Source organism: Columba livia, chromosome 2 (genome assembly GCF_036013475.1).
Source record: "Columba livia isolate bColLiv1 breed racing homer chromosome 2, bColLiv1.pat.W.v2, whole genome shotgun sequence".
In the NCBI taxonomy this organism is placed as follows: domain Eukaryota; kingdom Metazoa; phylum Chordata; class Aves; order Columbiformes; family Columbidae; genus Columba; species Columba livia.
The window spans coordinates 72500052-72522714 of record NC_088603.1 but is presented as its reverse complement, the minus strand read 5'-3'; the positions used below and the strand labels follow the sequence as shown (position 1 = coordinate 72522714).

Here is a 22663-nt window from a genome sequence, read left to right as displayed (position 1 = left end):
GGAGTCTCCTTCTCTGGACACATTCAAAACCTGCCTGGACACGTTTCTGTGTGATCTGCTCTGGGTGAACCTGCTTTAGCAGGTGGGTTGGACTAGATGATCTCCAGAGGTCCCTTCCAACTCCAACTGGTCTGAGATTCTGTAATGGATCATTTTGCTGCTTAAGACATCTGTACCCCAATGCCTCAAGCTGCTGCACTGCTTCATCCAACATATACTAGCATAAACCAACCACTGAGAGAGGCAGTTTTCATCTGGGTACAGTGGGCTGTGAACTTCAGTGGTAGAGGAACAGGCACACATTTTTTTATCAGCTGCTGCGGAGGCAGTGATCTCAGACAGAAAAGTAGAGCAGAAGGCTGTGGATGGGGTATATCCTAAATTATCACAAACCCATGTAGCAGAGTCAGAGTCCAGAGTTTTTAGTGATGCACTCCTCAGGTACATGTAGGCATGGGTGAGGTGGGCTGGCAGAGCAGGGTACAGCACTGTTGGCCAGCTACTCATTTCTATACTAAAATTAGCGTCCTGAGAGGGAAAAGCTTGCAGTTTTAGTAAGTACTTGGCTTATTTATTAACCAGAGAAGGAAGTGTGACTAATGACTAGTATGTATCATTGAGGGTGGATCATCATAAATTTCCATTTTATCATGAAAAATAATGATAGTAATTCAGTACTCCTAAATGCCTTAGGTGATTTAAAAATGCAATGTCATGATTTGCGATATTCCCTACAATGTGGGCTTAGTGGAGTCCTATGGATAGTGTAATTACTGGGAAAGCACTCTTTCTTGTTTTCTGAATCTGTTGAAAAGTGTCATCGATAGTGCACTGCACTGTTTGAAATGGAAAGCAAACAGAACATTTAAAGGAGCGCTGTGGTGACAAAGCTCTGATGGAACCAAAGAAGTGATGCAGAGTCATCGTGTGCATCCGCAGTGCTGTCCACCAGGCCTGGCCAGTGTCCCTCAGCAGCGCTCTGCACGTGGGCTCAGTTGTACCTTTTCCTAAAGATCTTTGCTATTCCTCAAAAACCTGAAGGCAGTGATCAGGCAGTGGAAGGAGAGATGGTTGGGCCTCCAAGCTTGGGCAACATGCTGGGAGTCGGCCAACACAGAGGCAGCGGAGCCAGGCAGTGTCCCGTTAGCTTCCCAGAGCATTGTGCTGGAGTGAAGTCGTGAAGAGGATGTAGCTGGAAGTGGTGGCTGGAGGTAAGAGCAGAGCAGAAAATGTAGTGAGAAGAAGACACTGACTTCAAGGGCAGCCTCTAAAATGTCTGTAAGTTCATAAGGAAACAGTCTTTGGGGCTGCTGTTTGCCTTAAACCTGGAAAGGGATCAAAGTCAATGGGTTTTAGACCACTCTGTTTAGAAAGGAGGACAATGAAGGCAACAGGACCTGTTGGACCACAGTATTTATTTTCTGGGATGTCCGAATACAGACTTAGTAACTTTTCACCTGCCGGCTGGAGACTCTTGTCCTATCCTCTTCACATTTTAGGTGCAGCCAATAAACAATTGTGTAGCTCATGTAGTTCTACAACAAACAGATCAATACATTTGAGAACTTGGAATTTTATCCTTATACTAACTTTAGTGTTGATATAATACTTACTGCAATGATATTGACTGCAGCCAGGTGGTGAAAGGACAGTATAATACAGGATTATTGCCTTGCCTTTTACTGTAAAAGATTTTTCTGCATTATAGGGCTCTGAGAAAAGGTTAATACCTAATAATAAAAAGTTATGCTTACTGTTTTAAGCATTTGTCCTTCCAGTCTTTGTAACACACACAAGCATACGCACATGCCTGCACATACAAAATTACGGCAATTTTGTATCTCGGCTAGTAACACCATGGAGTCAAACAAGCGGTTTTCTTAGAGACTTGATAATCCAGGAGGGCCGAACCCTCCAGTTTATTACATTTTTGAATAACTTCGTTCACATGGAATTTGGTGACACTGATAATGGAAGTCAGACTGTTCTAGGTACATTTACAAGATCCGACCATGTTGGGTCCTTGTCTACATCTCATTTTAAGTGGGAAAAACAGTGCTGTTTTCATGTGCCTGACACAATCCTGTTTCTTTTTGAAATAGATAGCAAATATTCGTTCACTATGAATTGTTGGTACCCTGCTCCTTTTGGGGTTTACGATATTACTGAGTTACTTGAAGATGTCATTATTTTTCTTCAGTGTCCTTGTACCTGTGGATATGAAAGCAGACACTTGCCCAAATGGAGTGGTCTTGCTTAGGCTCAGGAGTCACATCTTCTGATTGAATAATTCAATATCCTGAAGCTGGGAGTTCAGTGAGTTTTGGATTAGTCCCTGCAAGCTTTTGTCTTAAGTAGGTGGCTGAAATATAGCAGTGGTAAATATAGAGGTAGACAGGGGTAAGATGAGAATAGAGAGGTCTGCTGCAGGATTATATCTTTATTTACACTAACACATATCAGGTTGTTGACTGAGGAGTGTCTCCAGCGTTTGCAGCTGTGACATTTGTATAACAGAGGAGACATTTACATTTAATTAATTAGTGTTTTATCAAAAGCTCTTCTGTGATGGATTTATTGTGCAAGTTTGATTTTTTTTTTGTAATTTTTTATTTTTTATTTGATGTATGGGATATTAATTCATTTGTCAAGTTTATTCCTCTAACAAGTTGGATAATCATTTGTGAGTCAGAGTTTTATTCACTGGGGGGTTATTAATTTAAAACTTAGGCTGTATTCCTTATCAGATATTTATTGACTGGTTTGCGCTGTACAGAACAGGATTTGAGTAAATCAACGTGCTGTAAATTTCCCTTTTTAACATGTTTATTGCTTTAGCAGGTATTCACTTAGGATTTCACTGCTCCATCATAAAACATTCCCCAGCATGGAATACATTTTTGAGTGAGATAATATACTGTAGAGACGAAGGTGTACACATCAGCTGTCATATACATATATGCAAAATAAAAAAAGATGTTTTCTCCTGCAGACCCCCATAATCTTGTGCAAAAGTACTTATTTCAACTGCAATGCATTAATGGAAGGCAGAAGTAAGATATTGCATGACCCAGAGGGTGTGAAAGAAGGGCATTTTCTTTTCTTCAAAGGGGTAAACATCTCAGCAGAGGCAAGGTCTGACACCCAATGACTCCAGGGAAATTTCATCAAAACTGAAAAATTAATAATCTGCTTGTTTTCTTTTTCTTCATGCTTTTGCAAATAACAAGTAACACTTGTTCTGAACACAAGATGAGGTCTCTGTGTCTGCAGCACAGTTGCCCCTTTATGTTCAAGTTTATGTTTATGTTGTGGTACTTGTGAAATTAATAATTATATTCTTGTTGTTTTTGTTTTAGATGTTTGGATATCTATAAAAACCACTAGGAAGTGAACCTGTTAAGCCAAAATGTGTTTCTTCTTGTAACCTTTTAATAAGAATGTGTCTATTAATAAGACCTTTTAATTGTGAAATTGGACAGTACAAATAATAAATATATCGTGTTATATAAGAATGATAGAAAATACATATAGATTTTATACATGAATGTGATAAGAAGTTTTGAATCTGTAGAAAGTCTGAAAAATGCAATTCTGCCTAGTGAATAATAGTGTTAAAATATTCTCTTCCTTTTAAAGAGCTCTGATCCAAAAGTGTATTCAGGCTCATAAATGCTGATTTTAGCACACAAAATATGTTTTTTCTTCCGAATAAATGAATCAAAGTGGTTATGAGGAGATCTTTAAAAGACATTTTCTAGCCTAAAATCTTGCATCTCAGTTGTTTACAAGGTCAGTTTGCACTTCAAAAAGCATTTCAGAAAGCATCTAAAGTGTGTGCTGTGTGTGTTGCCCAAGTTCAAAACAGTTGTAGGCATATCTGCCAAGACCAGCCACTTACAAAGGTATGGTTTTTTTTATTTTTTAGCCACTCAGCAGATATCCACCTTTGATCAATGACATCTCCTTTTGGCTGCCTTCTGAGACATACTCTAAGAATGATTTCTATGATTTGGCTCGAACCGTTGGTGGAGACCTGATAGAAAAGGTTGTCCTACTGGATGAATTTACCCATCCGAAGTAAGTAAAACTTTTAGAAATTATTGATTCTTACAGTGTTTGCACATTTCATATTTTAGCTCCAAAACTTTTTTGCAACACTTTCAAGAATAAATCTTTTTACTTAAAACCATTCTCTTATATTTCAGTTTTGTACTAGTATTGAGCTTCTGGTATTCAGACTGCAACCCCGGTGTGTTGTGCTCAGTTAATCACAGCAGCAGTGAACAACTGCCTTCCGCAACACAACTGCCAGTGCGTGACATTCTATCCATAACACGTCTGATATTGTACCCCTGCTTTTCGCTGAGTGACTGGTGTTTGTCTCCTTGTTATCTTCCTTTATTTTTCTAGTCCTGATTCACTAGCAGACCTTGACTATAAAATCAGGAATAATGATTTTTTGTTAATGTTCAACAGGCATGAAAAAAAATAGACTTTGTTCCTTTCTTTCTAACATCTATTTACGCTGTTGAACAATCTCTCAGGCTTATGGATACCTTCTTATGGATATAACAGCACTGACACGACCACTGGGTGCACAGGTTACTTGTCCAGCTGATACTATTAGTTGTCTCAAAACCTGAGAAGTGTCAGCTGCTACATATGCTCTGTTTTTCCATTTTCTGTTTCCAAATCAAGAAGTAAATATGCTGCTGGCTACCCAACTTTGTACAACTGGCTTTTAAAATAATTTCTCTTCTTTGAGACTTTTTTTGGTGCTATAGAAAGGCAGGTAATAAACATACCTGTACAGTTTTTAGGAGACAATAGGAAGATGTTTCATGTTGTGCTCCAACACCTATGGAAGTTTTTTTTCTTTCTATATTCAGGTATTCAACCCTGTTGTTCTTTTGAATTTAATGTGTGTTGCAGACTGGATGGATGTATTATTCTATGGCCTAATTTTCATGGTGGTTCAGTGGATTATTATTTATCCGTTTATTTTGTTGTTTGTTTGCTTATTTTTCTTTTTACTCTTTTTGTGTGGTGTTATGAGACTGTTTCTGCTGTGTGAAGAAACAGAAATGCCGATGGAATTTATGTGGGTATCTGAAAGCTTTGAGTCATTAATTGCTGAGTGGTCCTCACATGCAAGTAATGCAGAAGGATCTTAACCTTGTACTCAAAATGGTGTGTCCAGGAGAGGAATATAGGCTAGGGTAAGATAATGAGTACTATTCATTGTAAAGAACAAAAAGAGTGTATCTTATGGAGAAATTCAAAAGCAAGTTTGTTGCTTGTATGAATAACTTCTTATTCTTACTTGGACTGCACCGCAGTATCAGCACAACTGTATGAACATTGAAGGCTGCTCACACAGATCCTGCTGAAAACATATTTCATTTTCTCCTACCATGATGGTTCTGATACAGTACAATCAACATTTTTTGTAAAAATGGGGACATTTGACCCATTTTTTGAACTGGTCCTTTCACTTCATTCGTGCTGAGTGTTTATTGTATGTATAACACCTCTGTGTTCATTGCCACTTTCTGTCTACGTTCTTCCTGGTGATACCAAACATGATCATCTTTGTTTTTACGTCTTCTCTTGGGAGAAAAACCTGTGTGTAGTGTAAGGAGCTCTGCCAAGGCTGCAGGTTTGGGGAAATGCTGTTCCCTGCTCCCTCAAACAGAGGCAGTACTATTCTGTGACTACTCTTGAATCTCAACTGCACCAGTCACAGCTCAACCCAAGAGTCGTGCTTCTCTTCTTTACCGAGAATGTTATCTTACATGTTAGTGAAGTGCTGAGGTAGGGACAGGATTCACTACTCTGGATTTCTACTGTATGTGTTTTCTCCTTTGGTATTTTTTTACACATCCTGAATATACACCAGGGGTGACAGTTGTTTGGTACAAGATCTTTTCTTCCTCTGTAAGGAGTATGTCTCTGGTTCCCTGTGTGACTTCTGCAAATAGGTGGGATGGCTACGCGCTGAGAATTGCCACACAGATTTAGCACTTTCCTAGTATTGTCCTCTAAAGCCATTAAGCCCTCACTCAGCAGACATCCAAATATGTTTTGAGACTACAAAGAAGAAACATTTCTCACCTTCATGTCTGAAGGATTTGGGTGGTAACTCTAGTAGATTGTTGTAGTCCTCTTAGTTTGTTCAACTGCAGCAACAATAAAATAAATATTTTAAAATGCTCCATTAAAACCAGTAATTCCAAGGAGATTATCTATGTCATTAAAAAAAAATATATATAAAGACTATAAAATACTAAGAATTGTTACTTTGCCCTTTCTTCTTAGAAAAGGGTAGGTGCAGAAATTAACTTTTGCCGACCAATGATGTAAGCCATAGAAGTAATTTTGTTTGTTCTCCGAAGCTTTTGGAAGACTATTTGAAAGGAGTGTTCTGCTTAGTCTTAATTCCAAGATAATTGTCTCGTTACAGGAATGATACAGTGGCTTCTTTAATTCAGTGTTGCAGAAAAGCCTCTGGGCACAGAAATTAACATAAGAGATCCTCAGTGTTGCTATGGATCTGTGTGTTACAGATCTAGATGCTTGTAATCATTATCTCGAATTGATAGTGGTTCTGGTGTGGAGGATGGGAGGAAAGTATATAGGATAGGGAAGCCTGCAGTGCTGCTGTCTTGAATGTTAGTTACTTAGAAGCAGCTTAATAAGTTCATGCTTGTAATTAATCACTTCTAGAATTTAAAATTCAGACTTTTTCGTCCTTTAAAGATACCATTTTCTTGAGGAATTAGGACATTTGGCAGTCTTATTTTCCTTCTTAAACTACCTTTCTTAGTTATAGGACTATAAAGATTGCAAACAGAAGTGCTATGCTGATAAACCTAATTTAGAACACAGAAAGAGGTCTTTTAATTAAGATCCTTTATAGAAGCTGTCTGTGTCATACTGTGTAGTTACCTTACAGACTTTTCCGTGGTTCAGAAACCTTTCAAGGTTGCACTGGGCTTTGGACTGATAACCATGCTCCAGTACATTGCAATTACGGTGTGTATTAGCAGTGAAAATGTATTCCTGTGCAAGGAAAAGGGATGAAAAAAAAAAAGCATGAGACAAGCAATTGTTTAAACAAAGAAGAGATGTCTGGAAAAAATGGAAATCTTGATTATCTGCTTCACAAGGTGATAATGTTGAGACATCTTCCAGGAAAGCACAGGCAACTGCAAGATACAGCAGGAAGGAGTCTAATTGCTGAAAAGCACAAATTCAGGAGAATGCCAAGTTACTGTGCTCGGGTAATTAAGAACTGTTCCAGACTAAATGCATCTTAAGTACACTTAACTAAACAAGACACACCACTGAGGTAAACTGAGTAATGTGTGATGTGTGAAGAAGGCTTTCCAGAAAATAAACTTTTTGGTTCAGTTTAGTCTGCAAAAATTATATTTTATTTTCCTTACAGCTGAAACTAATTGTAATGGATGCCAGCCTAGTGGGGCTAGATCAATTGTAAAATGTTTCAAGCAGAAAGTTATTTCATACTGCAGGTGCAGTGGAAAAGTAAGTGTTCCTTACTAGAAAATAATGTATTATCAGTAGTTAGTTACCTCTCTTGAATTTTGTCGTTCTTCCAAATTCCTGTTCACAAGTGCAACATGTAGACCTCACAAAGCAAAGAAATCCATGTGCTCTGTTCCAAGCAGAGAACCGAGTCTTAGCAACTAAATTGAGGTAGGTGGCTTTTGTGTAAAGTGATTCTGGAAGCCAGGTTACCTGTAGGGATGCTCAGCAAGAGTCCTCTGATCCAGAAGAACTTCCTCACTTTGCTTTCATTCCAGCAATTTCAAAGAGGTCCACCTGCCCCAAATGCTCCTTTTGAGTCAAAAGTGTCAAACTAAAATGAGAACATGGATTTTTCAAGTGTCTGCAATCCCCACACACCCCTCCACATTACAAATGTGTGTCTGCACAAGGGATCATATGAGAGGAGACAGTCTGTGGATCACAGCTACCAAACAGCATGTGGGACCCCAGGCAGCTGCTCAGGGGCTTTAGATCCTCAGTTAGACTGGGAAATCTGGAAACAGGGCATCCTTGAACAAGAAAGAAGCATTGTCCTTGTGAGAAATGGCTCTTGCATTCAGAACCTGCATCTCAGGGAGGGAGCAAATAGCACACGAGACTGAATAGGTCAGAGGATAATCCTCTCACCTGTTGATACCTTCCCATCACCCGTAGCGTAAAAGGCTATCACAGACCTGTACAAACAAATGTGGATGAGAAGGTAAGGCCCAATGTCACCTGATTTTTAGGATGTTCTTGGAATCTAAATGTTGTATCAGGCTTGTCCTGTAACACAGTCAAGGTGTAACTTCATCCAAGACAAATAACACAAAATGTGGCTGTAACACACCAATTATTGGGCATATAAAGAATAAATCAGCAGATAGGAAGAAAAAGTTGTGGCTTTACTGAAATGCCAAGGAAACTGAGTGAAACTTTTGCAGTTATGGCAGGAACAGGAGAGGGGCATCTGTAAGACAAGCAGAATAGATAAGAAACATCCCTGTGCAGTGCGTGAAATGTTTTCCACAGTCCATCTTGTGGATTTAAGATCTCTTTGCTTGATGCATTAGCTGCAAATATATAGGTTTTCGTACATTTGGTTTGTGGAACACATGTTTTCTGTGCACGGTCTGTAAAATCAGTTCACAGTGACTAGACTTGAGCTGTCACATGCTGCATGAGCCATGCAAACAGCCACTGGAAAGCAGTGACACTGTTTCTGCTACCTGACTGGATTATTTCTTTCAAATCCTTTGAGATCTTTAAGGACCTTTAAGAATTATTGTGCAAATACATTATGAGTGAGGATTTGTGGCTGACATTTTTCACTTTGGAACATTCTAGTGAACAGACATTTGCAAAAACAAGGAATAATTTGGACTATATTGATACTGAAAGTAGAAAAGAAAGTCAGGGTTTTTTTCCTTTTTGCAATGGACGTTGTAGCCTTCATATCTTTAAGTTCAGGCGTTCTACTACTCAACTTACCTAAGCTGTCCAATCAATATGAATGACTTTCAGGAGTTAAATCATAAAGTAATCTCCTCCTCAGTGGTGAAAACTACTCCAGTTTCAGAAAGGAAACAATTTTCATAGGGAAAAAGAAAGGCTGGTTGAATGGCAGTCAAAAGGTAGAAAGGTCTCTGCCCACTAGAAATAAGCAAATCAAAACCCAGTAAAACCAAGGCTTTGTATTTCTGAGGTGTTCAGGTAAGTATTGCAACTGCACATGCATGGAATTCCAGGAATGGTAATGAAAGCATTCCTTTCCAAAGCAATAGAGGAAATACTGGCTAATCACAAATGATAGGACATATGATGGAAGTGGCAGAATACCTTTTTGACCCGAGTTGTCCCCAGTGAAGAGGAAGGCCACAGAGAACAATCTTGGCGTGAGTACCTGTCCCCTACAATGCAGCACCATAAAGAGAATCCAGAAGTCCTGAGGCTGCTTATGTTTGCTTTGTGTGAGCCCAGTAAATGTTTCTTTTTAAGCTTAGCATACTGTGTCTCTTCTCCTAGGTACCTTGCATAATCCTGTCAGGTGTGATGGCTCCACATCCTCGCTCTGAAAAAGTTATTTTCTGCGTTTTGCGGAGAAGTTGTTTTCCTACTAGTCTGGGACCTGAAGTTTGGTACTAAAATTCTGTTAGAAAGAGAAGGGAAAGAAGGATGTGCTTCCACATCCTCCTTTGTAAGGAAGATACATAGGTAGGCTGAAAAAAGTATACAAAACTGTAATCAAGAAATGCACTGTGTCCTCAGTGGTACTTAAGAGGTAAATTTTTAATCAGAACAACCGAAAATACCCTGAAAAGGCAGTGTGGAGACAGTAAGGGGGCAGGGGGGAATTGATTTGCTGCATTTTGACGGCTATGCTGTTAAAAGTATAAGTGGGGAATATGTAAGAAAGGATTTATTCTTGCCTTTGAGTGAATTACTTGCATGCTCCTCAAGTGATAGCTGCCTGTTAAATGAAGTGAGAGGAAATGTATTGGCTGCTGTGAAGCAGGATGTGGCACCATCTTTAGAGGCTCTGGGAGTACTCAGATGACCCATGTCCCTTATTTTCAAATAGTAAAAGGAACAGATCTGACAGCGAAGAGTCAGATCCTATTGATTGCAGTGTTGTGTCAATGCACACCCTCAGCTTCTTGTTAGTATATAGAGAAAGCAATGTAGTAACATAATTTTCCTTTTTGTTGCCAGATTTGTTGCACTTTTTCTTATTGAGATGGAGATCAAATAAAATACTTTTAGGTCTGGTTATTTACTGAAACTGGCTTCGTTTTGTCTTACTTTTGGAACAGGTGAATTAAGCAGAATAATTCTGAAAGGCTTCTTGCTGCTAGCATTACGCAAATTAAAACAATCAGTTCAGTCCCTGAACACCTTGTTGTTCTCCAGCCTGAGCACTTTACAATTTGCTGAGGGATTCTTTGAGATTACCTTTAACTGTGAACTGGCAAAGTCCCAGCAGCAGCTTCTCTGCAGATAAAACAACCCAGAAGCTGCTTTTGACAGTAGCTGGCAGAGGATCAGTTTCCTATGAATGAACTGTGTTTTCCAGCTCTGTATTTTTTTTTTTCCCTCTCATTTGGTCAAATAAGTGTAAGACTAATATTTTTGCAATAGGTTACCTGTTTGTGGGAGGCTCTGTCAGTGGGTACTGGTTGACTTCTGAGCCCTTCTTCAGCTGCCGCAGTAGAGCATGACTGTATGGTGGCTGGTTAAAACATAGCAGTAGTACCCCCATCCCTCTTCCCTTTATCCTCTCTTGTCTCACCAAAGAGCGGTGCCACCTGTTTTCTCTTATGAATGAGAACCTCTTCTGTTTCTTTTGCCTTTTGGGCTTCAGCTTTGAAAACATACCTGTAATGGAGGTTGTGTGCTTTTGAGTGCATTTCATTCCTGGGGGGTGTTTGTGTGTGTCAGGCATTCTCTCGTGCCCCAGACAACCCAATGGTGTTTGCCTGATTCACAGTCCAAGTGGCCTCAACTACTCTTCAGTTTCTTCCTCTTCCCTGCCTTTTGTCCTTTGAAAAGCAGGTGTGTAGAACTAGAAGCTCTGTTCTCACAGCAGCTGCTGCTTACAGGCAGTCAGGGACTTTCTGACTAAATTCATTTGGAGTGTAGACTGGGCTGCCCAGAGGGAGATGCTTTATGAAGACATGTGGGTTCTGGTCGTGTGCTGCCAGACTCTGGACAGTCTGCCACCTGAGGACTGAGACAGTGAGGTTTTCATCTCAGCTGCCTAGAGGTTTAAAAGGGCCTGAATTTGGGCTCCATGCCTGTAACTACAAGGTAACACTGTAGTGTTACCAGGGTGTCGTGCACTTCTCACTTTCTAGCAATCTTGATGCCCTGCTCTCTCCCACCAGGACTGAGACTGTCAGAGTTTAGCTTTCCCAGATACCCTGTGTAGTAGCAGGGGCTTGCGCAGAGCACAGGGCAGCTGTCTGCCAGCTTCTGTTTTTGAGGAAACTGAACTGAAAAGCTTTTAATTCCTCCTTTTCCTCCTCAGCAAAAACATTCCAGATTGAAATGAGTGTAGACAATTAATTAAGCATGCACATATTTTTGTTTAAGAAAGACTTTTTCAGTTATTTTAGAAACTCTGCATTTCAAGCAGCTCTATTCCTACTTCTTTATAGTACCTACTGGGTGAAGTCAGAAATAGCAAAAATGAGCATGCACTTTTATAGCACAAGCGAGAAAGTATTGTTTGATGTGGAAGTAGACCTTTTCAGTGCTATATTATGCATACATGTGTAGACTTGGAATCTGTCTGCATATTTGTGTTAAGCATCCTCTTCGAAAGTTTTTGAATGCTTGGTCTAGAGTTTTTGAAGTCCAGTATGGATTCAGATACCTAATTCCCTTGGGTCCCCAAATCTAAGAATGTCACAAAGAACTATGAGAGGGCCGGAGAAGTGTATCCTATAGAAGAAGTATGCCCTTGAACTGTTTGATGTCTGCTTATGCTGGGCACTTCTTGCTTCATCTGCCAGAAAGATGAACTTGAAAAATAGTAGTAAATGCCTTGACTCTGTTTTAAAAAAAAAAAAAAAAAAAATAAAAAAATTCCTTGCTTTATACAATAAAGTGAGAGTTTGGTGACTTAACTTTTTGTGCAGCTTGTGACTGCCAGTTCAGACCTGTGATGCCAGTGTTTACTTGAAAACCATCCGGTGGGGGGAGAAAAAAATTAAAGAGCAATCAACTGATCAGGAAAGACAGACTCTACCTTGCCACCTCTCCTCCGTGTTCAGACAGGCACCATACAAATAGCTGTTCTTAATAGCTCACTATTGAAGTCTGAGGTTTCGTTCAAACCACTGTATTCAAATCAATTGTGGGGCAGACAGTGTTCTCCTGTACCATCCCTGGCTCTTCAGAGACTTCACCAAGAAAATCGTCTTCACTAACTGAAAATAATTTACTATTAATGAGCTTCAGTAGGAGTCCCATTATTCTTCTTTGGTGGGAGGCTGGTGGCTAACACGGAGGCTTGTGGGAGGATTGGTATTAAAGGAAGGAAGAAGATGAAGTAACCACAGGTTCCCATTAGAGGGGGAGGGGGAACACAGCTCTGAAACATGATGTATCACCAGTGATATTCTGTAGGAAATGTAATCACCCTTCACGGGTAATGAGAAGAGGGGAAAACTTAAGTACATGAGCCACACAGAAGACAAATGTCAACTCTCTTATGTATTCAGGCAGACGTAGGGGATAGCCTTGCTGTATAGAGAAGGGATAGCTGGAGTCACAATGAATCTTTCTAAGAGGCTTCTCGGCTGAAGAGCTTAACCTTTCTTCATCATGTCAACCTGGAGTCAGCCGTTCACCACCAGTTCTCAGACGCAGCCCAGAAATCTTCGCCACAATTCCCAGAGCACTTCACAGGAGGCATCACAGGAATTAGCACAGTGATTTATTGACAAGCAGTGGGCCAGTGAAAAATGGCTAAAGGAGTCAGCTGCCACAGGAGGCACGGGGGATAGCAATGGGCTTGTGACTGCATCTGAGTTCAGAGAAATCCTAGTGAATCGCTGTCGCAACCAGAGGTTGAGACTGCTTCTGTGCAAAACTGTTTTTTTGTAGATATGTGATTGTTAAGCATATTGGAGTTTGAGAAGCATTGCAATGGCTCTGAATATGTCAGAGATAGAGTGAAAACTTTTGTAATCGCATTTGTTAGATATTAAGTACTGAGTTCTCTGAAGAGCTTGAGATCAGTGCAGTCTTGCAGTACCTCTTGAAAGTGCTCTACTCAGCAGCTAGGATGGGGAAAGAATTCACTACATCTAGGATGCAAAGAGTCCTGCTTTTGCCTGGTACCTTGTACATCTCATTCCACTTCACATGGAAATGGTTTTATCTGTCTTTTCCATTTCCCTGTCTCTGCCTTTGCCATTTCCCTGTATCTGCCTGGGACACTCATCACTCTGCTCTCTGCATGAGGGTGGGATGCAATACCTCTCCCCTCTTTTCCTGGTCTCTACCCTTGCCCCATCCATTCTACTGCAGTAACACCGTAGCTGGCCATCCTACCCCCAGCAGGCTATGGAGTCAAGGTGAACCAGTCCTGTCAAAGCCACCAGTGATGGACACCCATGCTGCAGGCTGGGAATGCCTGCAAGAGAATATTGGTGGGGGAGGGAAATGTGTTTTGGCTGGGTCAAAACAGTAGACACAACTTTTGCATAATTTGTCCCACTCCTCGTTAATCAGCTTTTAAATGAACTGTAGCGTGAAAGTATCGTATGTTTGTTTTCTGTAGTGTCCTAGAAAGTGTTAAGAAGCACCATATCTGTAGCTGATCCTGAGTTTCTCTCAAATTCTCTTGTGTTCTTGAATGGATGTCTGCATGGGAAGGTAGAGATGGTATCATTTGCTTACTTCTTAGAAGAATCTTTTGAGCCACAGAAAGTGGCCACACAACTGACAGAGCCATACCAAGCATTTCTTAGGATGATGGAGGACATTGCTGTCCTCTTGTGTGTAGACAATTGCACGTGTGCAGTGTCTGCACATCTTTGCACTCATCTCTTGGCAAGACCTTCAGAGAAATGTGTTGAGGCTGGTGATAACAGTGAATAGGCTCCTAATTCTTAGGCTAGATTGAACCAAACCTACATCCTGTAAAGCTGCCAAGATGGGAGAGGAAAAAGTCTTTATATGCCCCTTTTCACCTCCTAGTGTTACTGCACGGAAGAGAGATGGATTTAGCACTAAATAATTAATCCCGTTCTTTATATTTTATGGTTTCAGAACACATTTTTGTAGGGGAAAAACCCTATAGCTTGGAAGGATTTCTTCAAGCTGAGACAAAGCATTAAGCAACTCAAAAGTTATTTATCTCTGTGCTGGAAAATGTCAACATTTAGGCTGCAGAAACAAGATTTTCTTTAATTTTAGAACAAACAAATGTCAGCATTCCCGAAACACACCACAGTATCTTTCATTGTTTGTTTTGTGCTTGATGGATATTTTATTTTAACCTGCCAGTTAACTTTAAATGATTCACAGAATCATAGAATGTCCTGAGTTGGAAGGGACCCACAAGGATCATCGAGTCCAACTCCTGTCCCTGCACAAGACAACCCCACAGTTCACACCATGTGTTTGAGGGCCTTGTCCAGTCTCTTCTTGAACACTGTCAGGCTTGGGGCCGTGACACCTCCCTGGGGAGCCTGTTCCAGTGCTTCACCACCCTCTGGGGGAGGAACCTTTTCCTCACGTCCAACCTAAGCCTCCCCGGGCACATCTTCCTGCCATTCCCTCGGGTTCTGTCGTTGGTCACCAGAGAGAAGAGATCAGCACCTGCCCCTCCTCCTCCCTTTGTGAGGAAGCTGTAGACCCATTAGTTCTCCCCTCAGTCTCCTCTTCTCCAGGCTGAACAAACCCAGTGAGTTCAGCTGCTCCTCATACAGCTTCCCCTCCAAACCCTTCACCAACTTTGTAGCCTCTTCTGGACACTCTCCAGTAGCTTTATATCTCTTTTATCCTGTGTTGCCCAGAACTGCACCCAGTGCTCCAGGTGAGGCTGCACCAATGCAGAGCAGAGAGGGACAATCACCTCCCTCGCCCGGCTGGCAATGCTGTGCTGGATGCACCCAGGACACGGGTGGCCTCTTGGCTGCCACGGACACTGTTGGCTCATGTTCAGCTTGTTGACCAGAACCCCCAGATCCCTCTCTGCAGAGCTGCTCTTCAGCATCTCATCCCCCAGTCTGTATGTACAGACAGGGTTGTGTCTCTGGGTAGACTGAACAGAAATTCATGGGACTGTGCACCCCATAAAATCTGTATACTCTAGAGATGAACCTGAGCTGCAAAACATACATCTGGGTGGTGAATGCCGCAGTTCCAAATTCCTCTGGAATTTAGGTTTCTGTCCTGCTTCTATTGAACGCTGTCTGGTGGCATTAATATTAACACTAACACCATGCAACTGATCTATAATTTATCAGGCATCACACTAGAAATGCAAGGGAAAGGTGCCTTTTAAAAATTATTCTGAGGATGAAGAAGAAAATATTTAGGTTTAGTATCTTCATGCCTATTAGTACACATGTGGGTGAGATATATAGTAAGGAAATGAATGACTGTTCGTACTTGTAATATTTAAATAGTTTGTGTTCATACTTTGTGAATGAACATCAGAAAGGAGGCAGATGAAGACTGATTTAATGTAGTTATTGTGGGAGTTCTTATTACCTTTATATATGAAGGCCTCTTGGTTCTCAGCTGTGATATTGCCACCCACATTCTGTGGACCAATGAAACAGAAGAGGCTGAAGTATTAAGTGACGTGTCTGACAAGCTACAATGGAAATTTAACAGTTTAGGTTAGAACATTACCTTCAGTTGTGTTGGGCAGTTGTGATGTGTAATGAACAAGTGAAAATCAACTAGGATGGTGCAGCGGATTCGAGTTTTTCTTAAAGTAAGTAGCTAGGCTCAATTACGCAAAGTCAAGTGTTGAACTGTGGGTTGTGTCACTTGGGCAGACATTTTTGTTAGTGTGTGCTAATGCAAATATTCCTGGGTTTGGCTTTGTAAAGCAGCTTTTGAGTGGTAGCAACTCCCACTGAAATCACTGCGTACTGTGGGAACTCTCAGCCTGTCAAAACCACACTCTTGCTGTCATTCATAGAGTATCAAAAAAAAACCCAAAATGCCCACAATTTAATGGGGCACTAGAAAGTCAACCTTCACGTCTATTGTGCTTTCTTAGCTATTTTTGATCATAATGTTAGTTCTTCTGTTCAAAGTGTTTTAAGAGTGAAGATATGTGAGTATTTTAATACGCAGCTTTTGGAGGAAGATGTGAGGAGAGGAAAGGTCATTGAACATAATATAATGTCATTTGAAAAAGGGGAAGAGAATACAGAAGTGTTTAAAAAAAATGAAGGTGATGAAAGAAACCAGTAGGACCATCTTTCTCCATTGTATTAGCACAAGTGGAAACATTCAAAAAGCCCAAATCTGCGGCATCGTGCGTAATAAGTCTGCAGCACTGGTTATCTTTCAGGCAGATAAACCTTGATGCTTACCTCAAAATCGCAAAGGTTGTCATTTCTTGTGCCTCAGAACATGAGTGACATCTGCCTGGGGTCGTGTTGAAATCCCAGTGTGAATTATGGACCTGCAGTATTTATAAAATCGCTATTGTATTTTATACAACTCTGAAACATCAGTTATTAGATAATTCTATCAGCAGGATATTAGATTAAATGGTATCTTCTTAGACCTTAGTATGGCAATATCTATTTCCTATATGTTTAAATACATAGAATATCTATAGGATCTCAAACTTCCCTTTTTATACAGCAGTTTCCTCAGTAAACTTCAGTGGGTCCTTTTGGGCTTTTACAGTCCATTTTCTAAATAGGAATTACAGTTATATACCACTTGTGAAACTGAATATTAACCTAGTAGATCATCATAATAGCCATTATGGGCCACCAAGCTCAATGTGTGTTTTTGCAGTTCTAAAGTGGTAGATGTTTAACATTACAAATTCAAGATCTACTCTCCTGGTTACTAACCCAGTTCCTTGTGTTGACTTTGAAGTAAATCTGCTTTCAGCTCAGAGGAGAATATTTTAGGGATAAGTTTCTAAGCTGCTTTGGTACAAGTAAATTGACATGCTTCAGTAGTCTATAATTGTGCCAGCTGGATTTGAAATCTGCTTGGAACCCAGGCTTATTGTCTCTGTAGTCTTCCCTCTGTCACATGAGGTCAATTCCTTCATATACAGTGTATTGTCTCTCTGGAGAAAAGAACATTTCTAGGTACTAGAGGGTGACACCTGTCAACTTGGGCAAATACAGAATGGAAAATCTATGTATAACATGGATTCAGTACCTGCTTGAAAGTTATTTTTTAATTAATAGAATTATTAATAGAATTGGTAATTAATTATTCAGTTAATAGCATTATCTAATAATTAATATAAATTAATATTTCTTCCCCCCCCCCCTCTTTTTTCTTTTTACATCCAGTTTCAATAGCAATTTTCTTCCTGTTGCTTTCCTCATTTGCAATCCTTGTAGCAGCACAGGGAGTAAGATGGTTGATTGCAACAATGTTAAAATAAAGCAGTTCTCCTGTTTCTAATGGTGTTTATTTTTTAAAGTAAAAACCCCGAATGATCCCATCCACTAACACAAGCTAGCTGAAGCCTCAGGATGATTCAGGGATTCAGAGTGGTTCTTCACTGCCTTTCAACTTGCAATTTTGTTTTTGAGTATGGCAGTGTGTTCACAGGGTGAAATGTCTTGCCTTAGAAGTAGTATTTCTGCCACTACTGAGTTCTGCTTGGGCCATTGGGCAAGACAAGCATGAAAGCTGAAGGAAAACAGAAGTGGAAAAAGAACAAAAAAAAAGAAAGTGGGAGAAAATACTGTAACTAAAAAGACCAATATCTTCAAATATGACTGATGGCTTTTCTGGATAACTTAATTAAGCAGCTTTAAAGGTCTGTGATTCTCGGAAGTGGAGGTTTAGCAGCTCTGAACAAGAAACCAAAGAAGAATTCACCATACACCCATGTATTTTTGAAATCTTGGCTGAGAGTTAAAAAAAAACGTGCATATGACAAATAACTGCAAACACAATTCATGCACGTTGTTTTTGCTAGATAACTAAACTTCAGAACATGTTCAGGTGCCACCTCCGTCCCCGCAGAGCTGCTGCCCATCCAGGTGTTCCCTGTTCTGTGCTTCATTCCTCTCTTCAGTGGAGCAACTTGCCATGGGTCAGCAGTGTTGTCAGGTGGCGCGCTACACACCAGGAATGTGATCTAGCTCAGAGGAGATTAATCTTGGTCCTTAAATCAGGAATTCTGCTATGGATTGCAGTCTGACAATACTCAAGAAACCTGGGGCTGGAGACTATAGCAGTTTGAAGTTAACGTGTGCTAGTCTCTGACTCTCTTATTCTTTTATGTGTTCATTATTTTTGCCAGGAATCGTATTTATAAAATAGATCTGCTTTGACTTGTAAATTCAAACTAATTGGACTTATTCTTTAATCCTGTTATGGAGAATATCTACTGTTTGCTTGTCATTTTCATTGGAATTAAGAATAAAAAGGATCGTCCGCAGGAAAATAATATGTATGCACATATTCTGTGATAACCAAATAGCCAAAGCTGTTGCAAGTTTGATGGTCAACAGCTAAATCTGTCACTGGTCAGACTATCAAATGGAGGAAATGCTGTGACACAGTTTTGAAGAACACTTGTTTGTTGGCCCCAGCTGTGCTTGCATAGTGTACTGCTAACAGAGTGCAGCAGCACCATAGAGAGATGCTGCAGTCATGACTATTCGTTTTAATTGAAGAATGGTGTCCTTAACTCAAAGCTTACATGTAATTTATTAGGGTCATTAGAGAACTTACTTGATGAGTAGGTCGGGCATACACTGAAGTAATGGCTTGCACAGCACAACAGGAGAAAGAAAAATACCATAGAGTCAAGGAAAAGCTGTGTCTTTTAAAGTGCATATTATAAATTGTAAATTAAAAAGTCCCATGTAATGTGTCATCTGTGGTTACTGTCCCACTGTATTAGTTTGTTCCAACACATTCCACCAGGTCCATATGAACTGGTCATTCTGGTGCTGGGAAACATGGTTACTAAAATAAGTAGACTTGAAAATAAAGTATGCTATCGGGAGGGCACCTGTGAGAGTGGAAAAGATTATAATACATTTGGAGCACTTAAATGCACTGTCTTCACAATCAGGGCTGGCACAAGATGAGCCCACTGAGTGTCATCCCAATGGGTTATTTTTTTAAAAAATGCAATCTGAAATCCTCAGCAATCAATTTTATTTTTTCCTACTTATAATGGGGCATTTTCTGTGTTGGAGAAAATGGTAGTATTAGTTGTTGAAGAACCGTTCTTCTCTGAGAGACACTGAAACTCCCTGCTGTTTTCAGTGAAGCTGGGAGTGTGGAAATACACAATCAGGATCTCAGAGCTCCATCCAAAGCCCACTGAAGTCAGTAGAAACCGTCCCATTGAGTAAAGGGCGGTTAGGATCAGGCCCTTTATATTTCTCTTGCTCATTAAAACCCAATCTGTCTACAGAGAGCACAGAGTCAGTTCTCTTCTGGGAACCTGGACTTTATTGCCAGTGAATTCAGTTCTCCATTAAGAAATACGATGACTGCTCTTAGAAATATTCATGTTATTCAGGAGGGACATGCTGATATTTGCTCAGTAGTGTAAAGTGGTAGTTAATGAGATTTGCATTACAGTTGCATTCAGAAGTCCTTCCAGTTTTCTGGTATTTTGGAACTACAGATGGCAGCTAGATGTTTTAGCAATACACTTGCACTCTGCTTAACCATGTTTTTATGTGTTGTGAAAACTGCTTGCCTCTGAAAAATTAATCATCCCCAACTTTATCAAGGGCAAATAAAAACACAGGTTCATTATCAAATTTTCTCGTATTGTAGCACCAGACCAACTACATATAGAACATGAAAGAGCAACTAACGCTGTAACTAAGGAAGGGAGGAGGTAACTACCTGTTGCTGACTTGGACTTTGCCAAGCTGAACTTTCACTTTGTATTGCAATCATGCCTGTTTTTTTCTGGCTAGGAAAAAGGTTCCTTCATCATGCTGTTTTGTTTATTGTTTGCCATTGACAGGCATTTAGAGGTGCTGACAGTGTTATCAGCATTTCCATTACAAAAGGATACCCTCTTTATAAAGAATCTTACTTACCTTTAGGAGAGCCTGTCTTAAAAAGGAATATATTTGCTTTGGAATAGACTCCATGAGTTTGCCTATGTGGTTTCACAAAGGTGTGATCAAGATGTACTGTTTGTTATTTTGTTCTTATTATAGTCTGTTCCCGGCCCTCAAAAAATAACAAGATTGATAACTTTTACATGAAATTAAAAGATGTGATGACAGAATGGAAAACAAACTTTTAAAAGTCTAAAGAGTGAGGACTAGGTTACTTAAGCATTAGGAAGGGACCGTGAGATTGCAAAAAGTTTATCTTAACTGCAGAAGTTTGACTTTTCTAGTCAAGGCTGCTTGAATACAGCCCAAACGTGCCTCAAATGATATGCACATCCTTTCAGATGTAAAATCTAGTACCTATTGCCCTGGAACAGTTCTGGAAGCAGAACAGCTCTGGAAACACAGGGAGTGCTGGAGCAGTCTCAGGAGTATCCCTCTAGCTGGGTGTCTTGTAGCCAGCAGTAGCAGGTCTAGGATACTACAGAAGGCAAGGTACAAAATCCTTCCCCAAACTATTAGGAAATGGTATCTCCATTACAGAATGTCTCCCCAGTCTCTGTCTGTTCACAATTGCTTATAGTGGAATTGTAGGGATGACTTCTATGTGTATCCAGTTACTGTTTGATACTCTTGATTCTTGGCATTGCTAGCATTTTGCAGCAATGAGTTCCACAGGTTATCCATCTGTTGCTTTTAAAACAAAGTATCAATTCTGTTTGCCTTCGTATTAGGAAGGCAATTAAAAATTGCCTTTCACTATAGTGTGTATATTTATCCAGTCCTGATGTGATCTTTCACATAAGCAGGCCCAATCTTGTCATTCATTCCTAATTCAGTTGTCTTTCTTTGACTAATAACTTTCACTGCCTGACTCCAGGACCCTTTATTACCTCCATATATTTTTTAGATGTGGAGATCAGAGTGAGCTTGTATCCAAGGTGAGCACATGACATTGACTTTTATGCTGGCATGATAATATTTTAAGTGTTTTGTTTTTCTTGGTCCTTTGGGAAGATTCTAGCTTTTGTTTACCATGTTTATGCTGTGCAAATTTCTTGATCTTTTGGAGGATGATGTGATGGGGTTTCCTGCAATAAACTATTATGTTGCTAGAATTTATTTCTACCTATTTTCTCAGCAGTGAATTTTGTAATCTGGTTGTTTACCCTATCTTTCTTACTGTGTACACTTCTTGCGTACACTTAGTCAAAGGCTGGACTAGATATTAGGATTAAGAGATGGGAAGATAAAGCCACCATTCATCTTGGGTAGTGTTGCCTCAAGTGGTTTTTGTTTTGGTTTGGTTTGTTTTTTTCTTATTTGTTGTCAGCAAAAAGTTTGGACTATACTTTGAGTACTCAGTTGTGGGTATTTTTTTTCTTTCACGCTTTGTTTCTGTTTACAAAGAAGCGAGCACATGTTTTTGTCCTTTGGTCATTTCACTGGTCTGTGGGCAACAGGCTGAGAAGCACTGTCTAAATCATATATGTAACTAGTAGCAAAGCCATAATAAAATATATTTACCTGACACTTTTAAAGAGAAATTCCTACCACCTCCTTAAGGCAACCTAAAACCTTTCATTCCAGCGCTCCCTGAGCTCAACCTGGCTCTTCAGTTGCAGTGTTGCCTTTTCAGGTGCCCATTCCCTGAAATTCTATTGAACTTCTGCTGAGGCACAATGTTTTAATGCCACAAAAGAGCAACTAATGGTAACAGCTCAGTGTAAAAATGCCCTTAAGTTGCCAAAGCAGTTATCCTACTGGTCTGGGAGTACTGAAGAGAGCTTGATTCATTGTGTGACCAGCTCAGATCAGCCCTTGGCCCCAGTGTTAGCCTGAGGAGTCTGTCTGTCCGTCTTTTCCAGCAGTGGGTGCTCCACCGCTGCTCAGGCTGCAGAACCCATCTGTGGCTACAGAACCCATCAAGGACCAGTCTCCAGCAAACGTTTGTTTTGTTAGCTTTGACTGCAGTATCCACAGAGCAGCTGCTTTCAAAGTAAATAAACACAGTAAATTGTCTGCAAAGCCTGACCTGTTCCAGTTTCATTTGCTGCTTTATGGGTGTGGATCACATGAGTCCGAAGTCTCTCTGAAATTACAGCTCTGTGGCCTTCCCCAATGAGTGGCAGAGACACCTGAGAAGCCAAAGTTGCAAAGGTGACTAAATAGATCCAATTTTTAAGCAATTAGCTCTGTCAGCTAAAAGCTGTTCTCTTAATAAGAATCAGACAATATGCTATTAATTCAGCTCCTGTTTTCTAGAGGGCCTCCGTTTCAGCCACACTGATGGTTGAGCTCCTACCTTCTGAAAATGTGTGGCCACTTTCTAA

The 22663-nt window shown here is 40.2% G+C and overlaps 1 protein-coding gene across 17 annotated transcripts in view; it reads left to right on the top strand.

Moving 5' to 3' along the window:
* Positions 1-22663, top strand: part of FARS2 (phenylalanyl-tRNA synthetase 2, mitochondrial) — a 295038-nt gene that overhangs the window by 177462 nt on the left and 94913 nt on the right. For all 17 annotated transcript variants that reach the window (XR_010470290.1, XM_065052481.1, XM_065052482.1 and 14 more), the window contains one exon: positions 3929-4080. Coding sequence is in view for 16 of the 17 variants with exons in the window: in XM_065052481.1 (XP_064908553.1) it covers positions 3929-4080 (152 nt within the window). In the remaining variant the exon portion in view is untranslated. The remainder of the gene's footprint in view (positions 1-3928; positions 4081-22663) is intronic.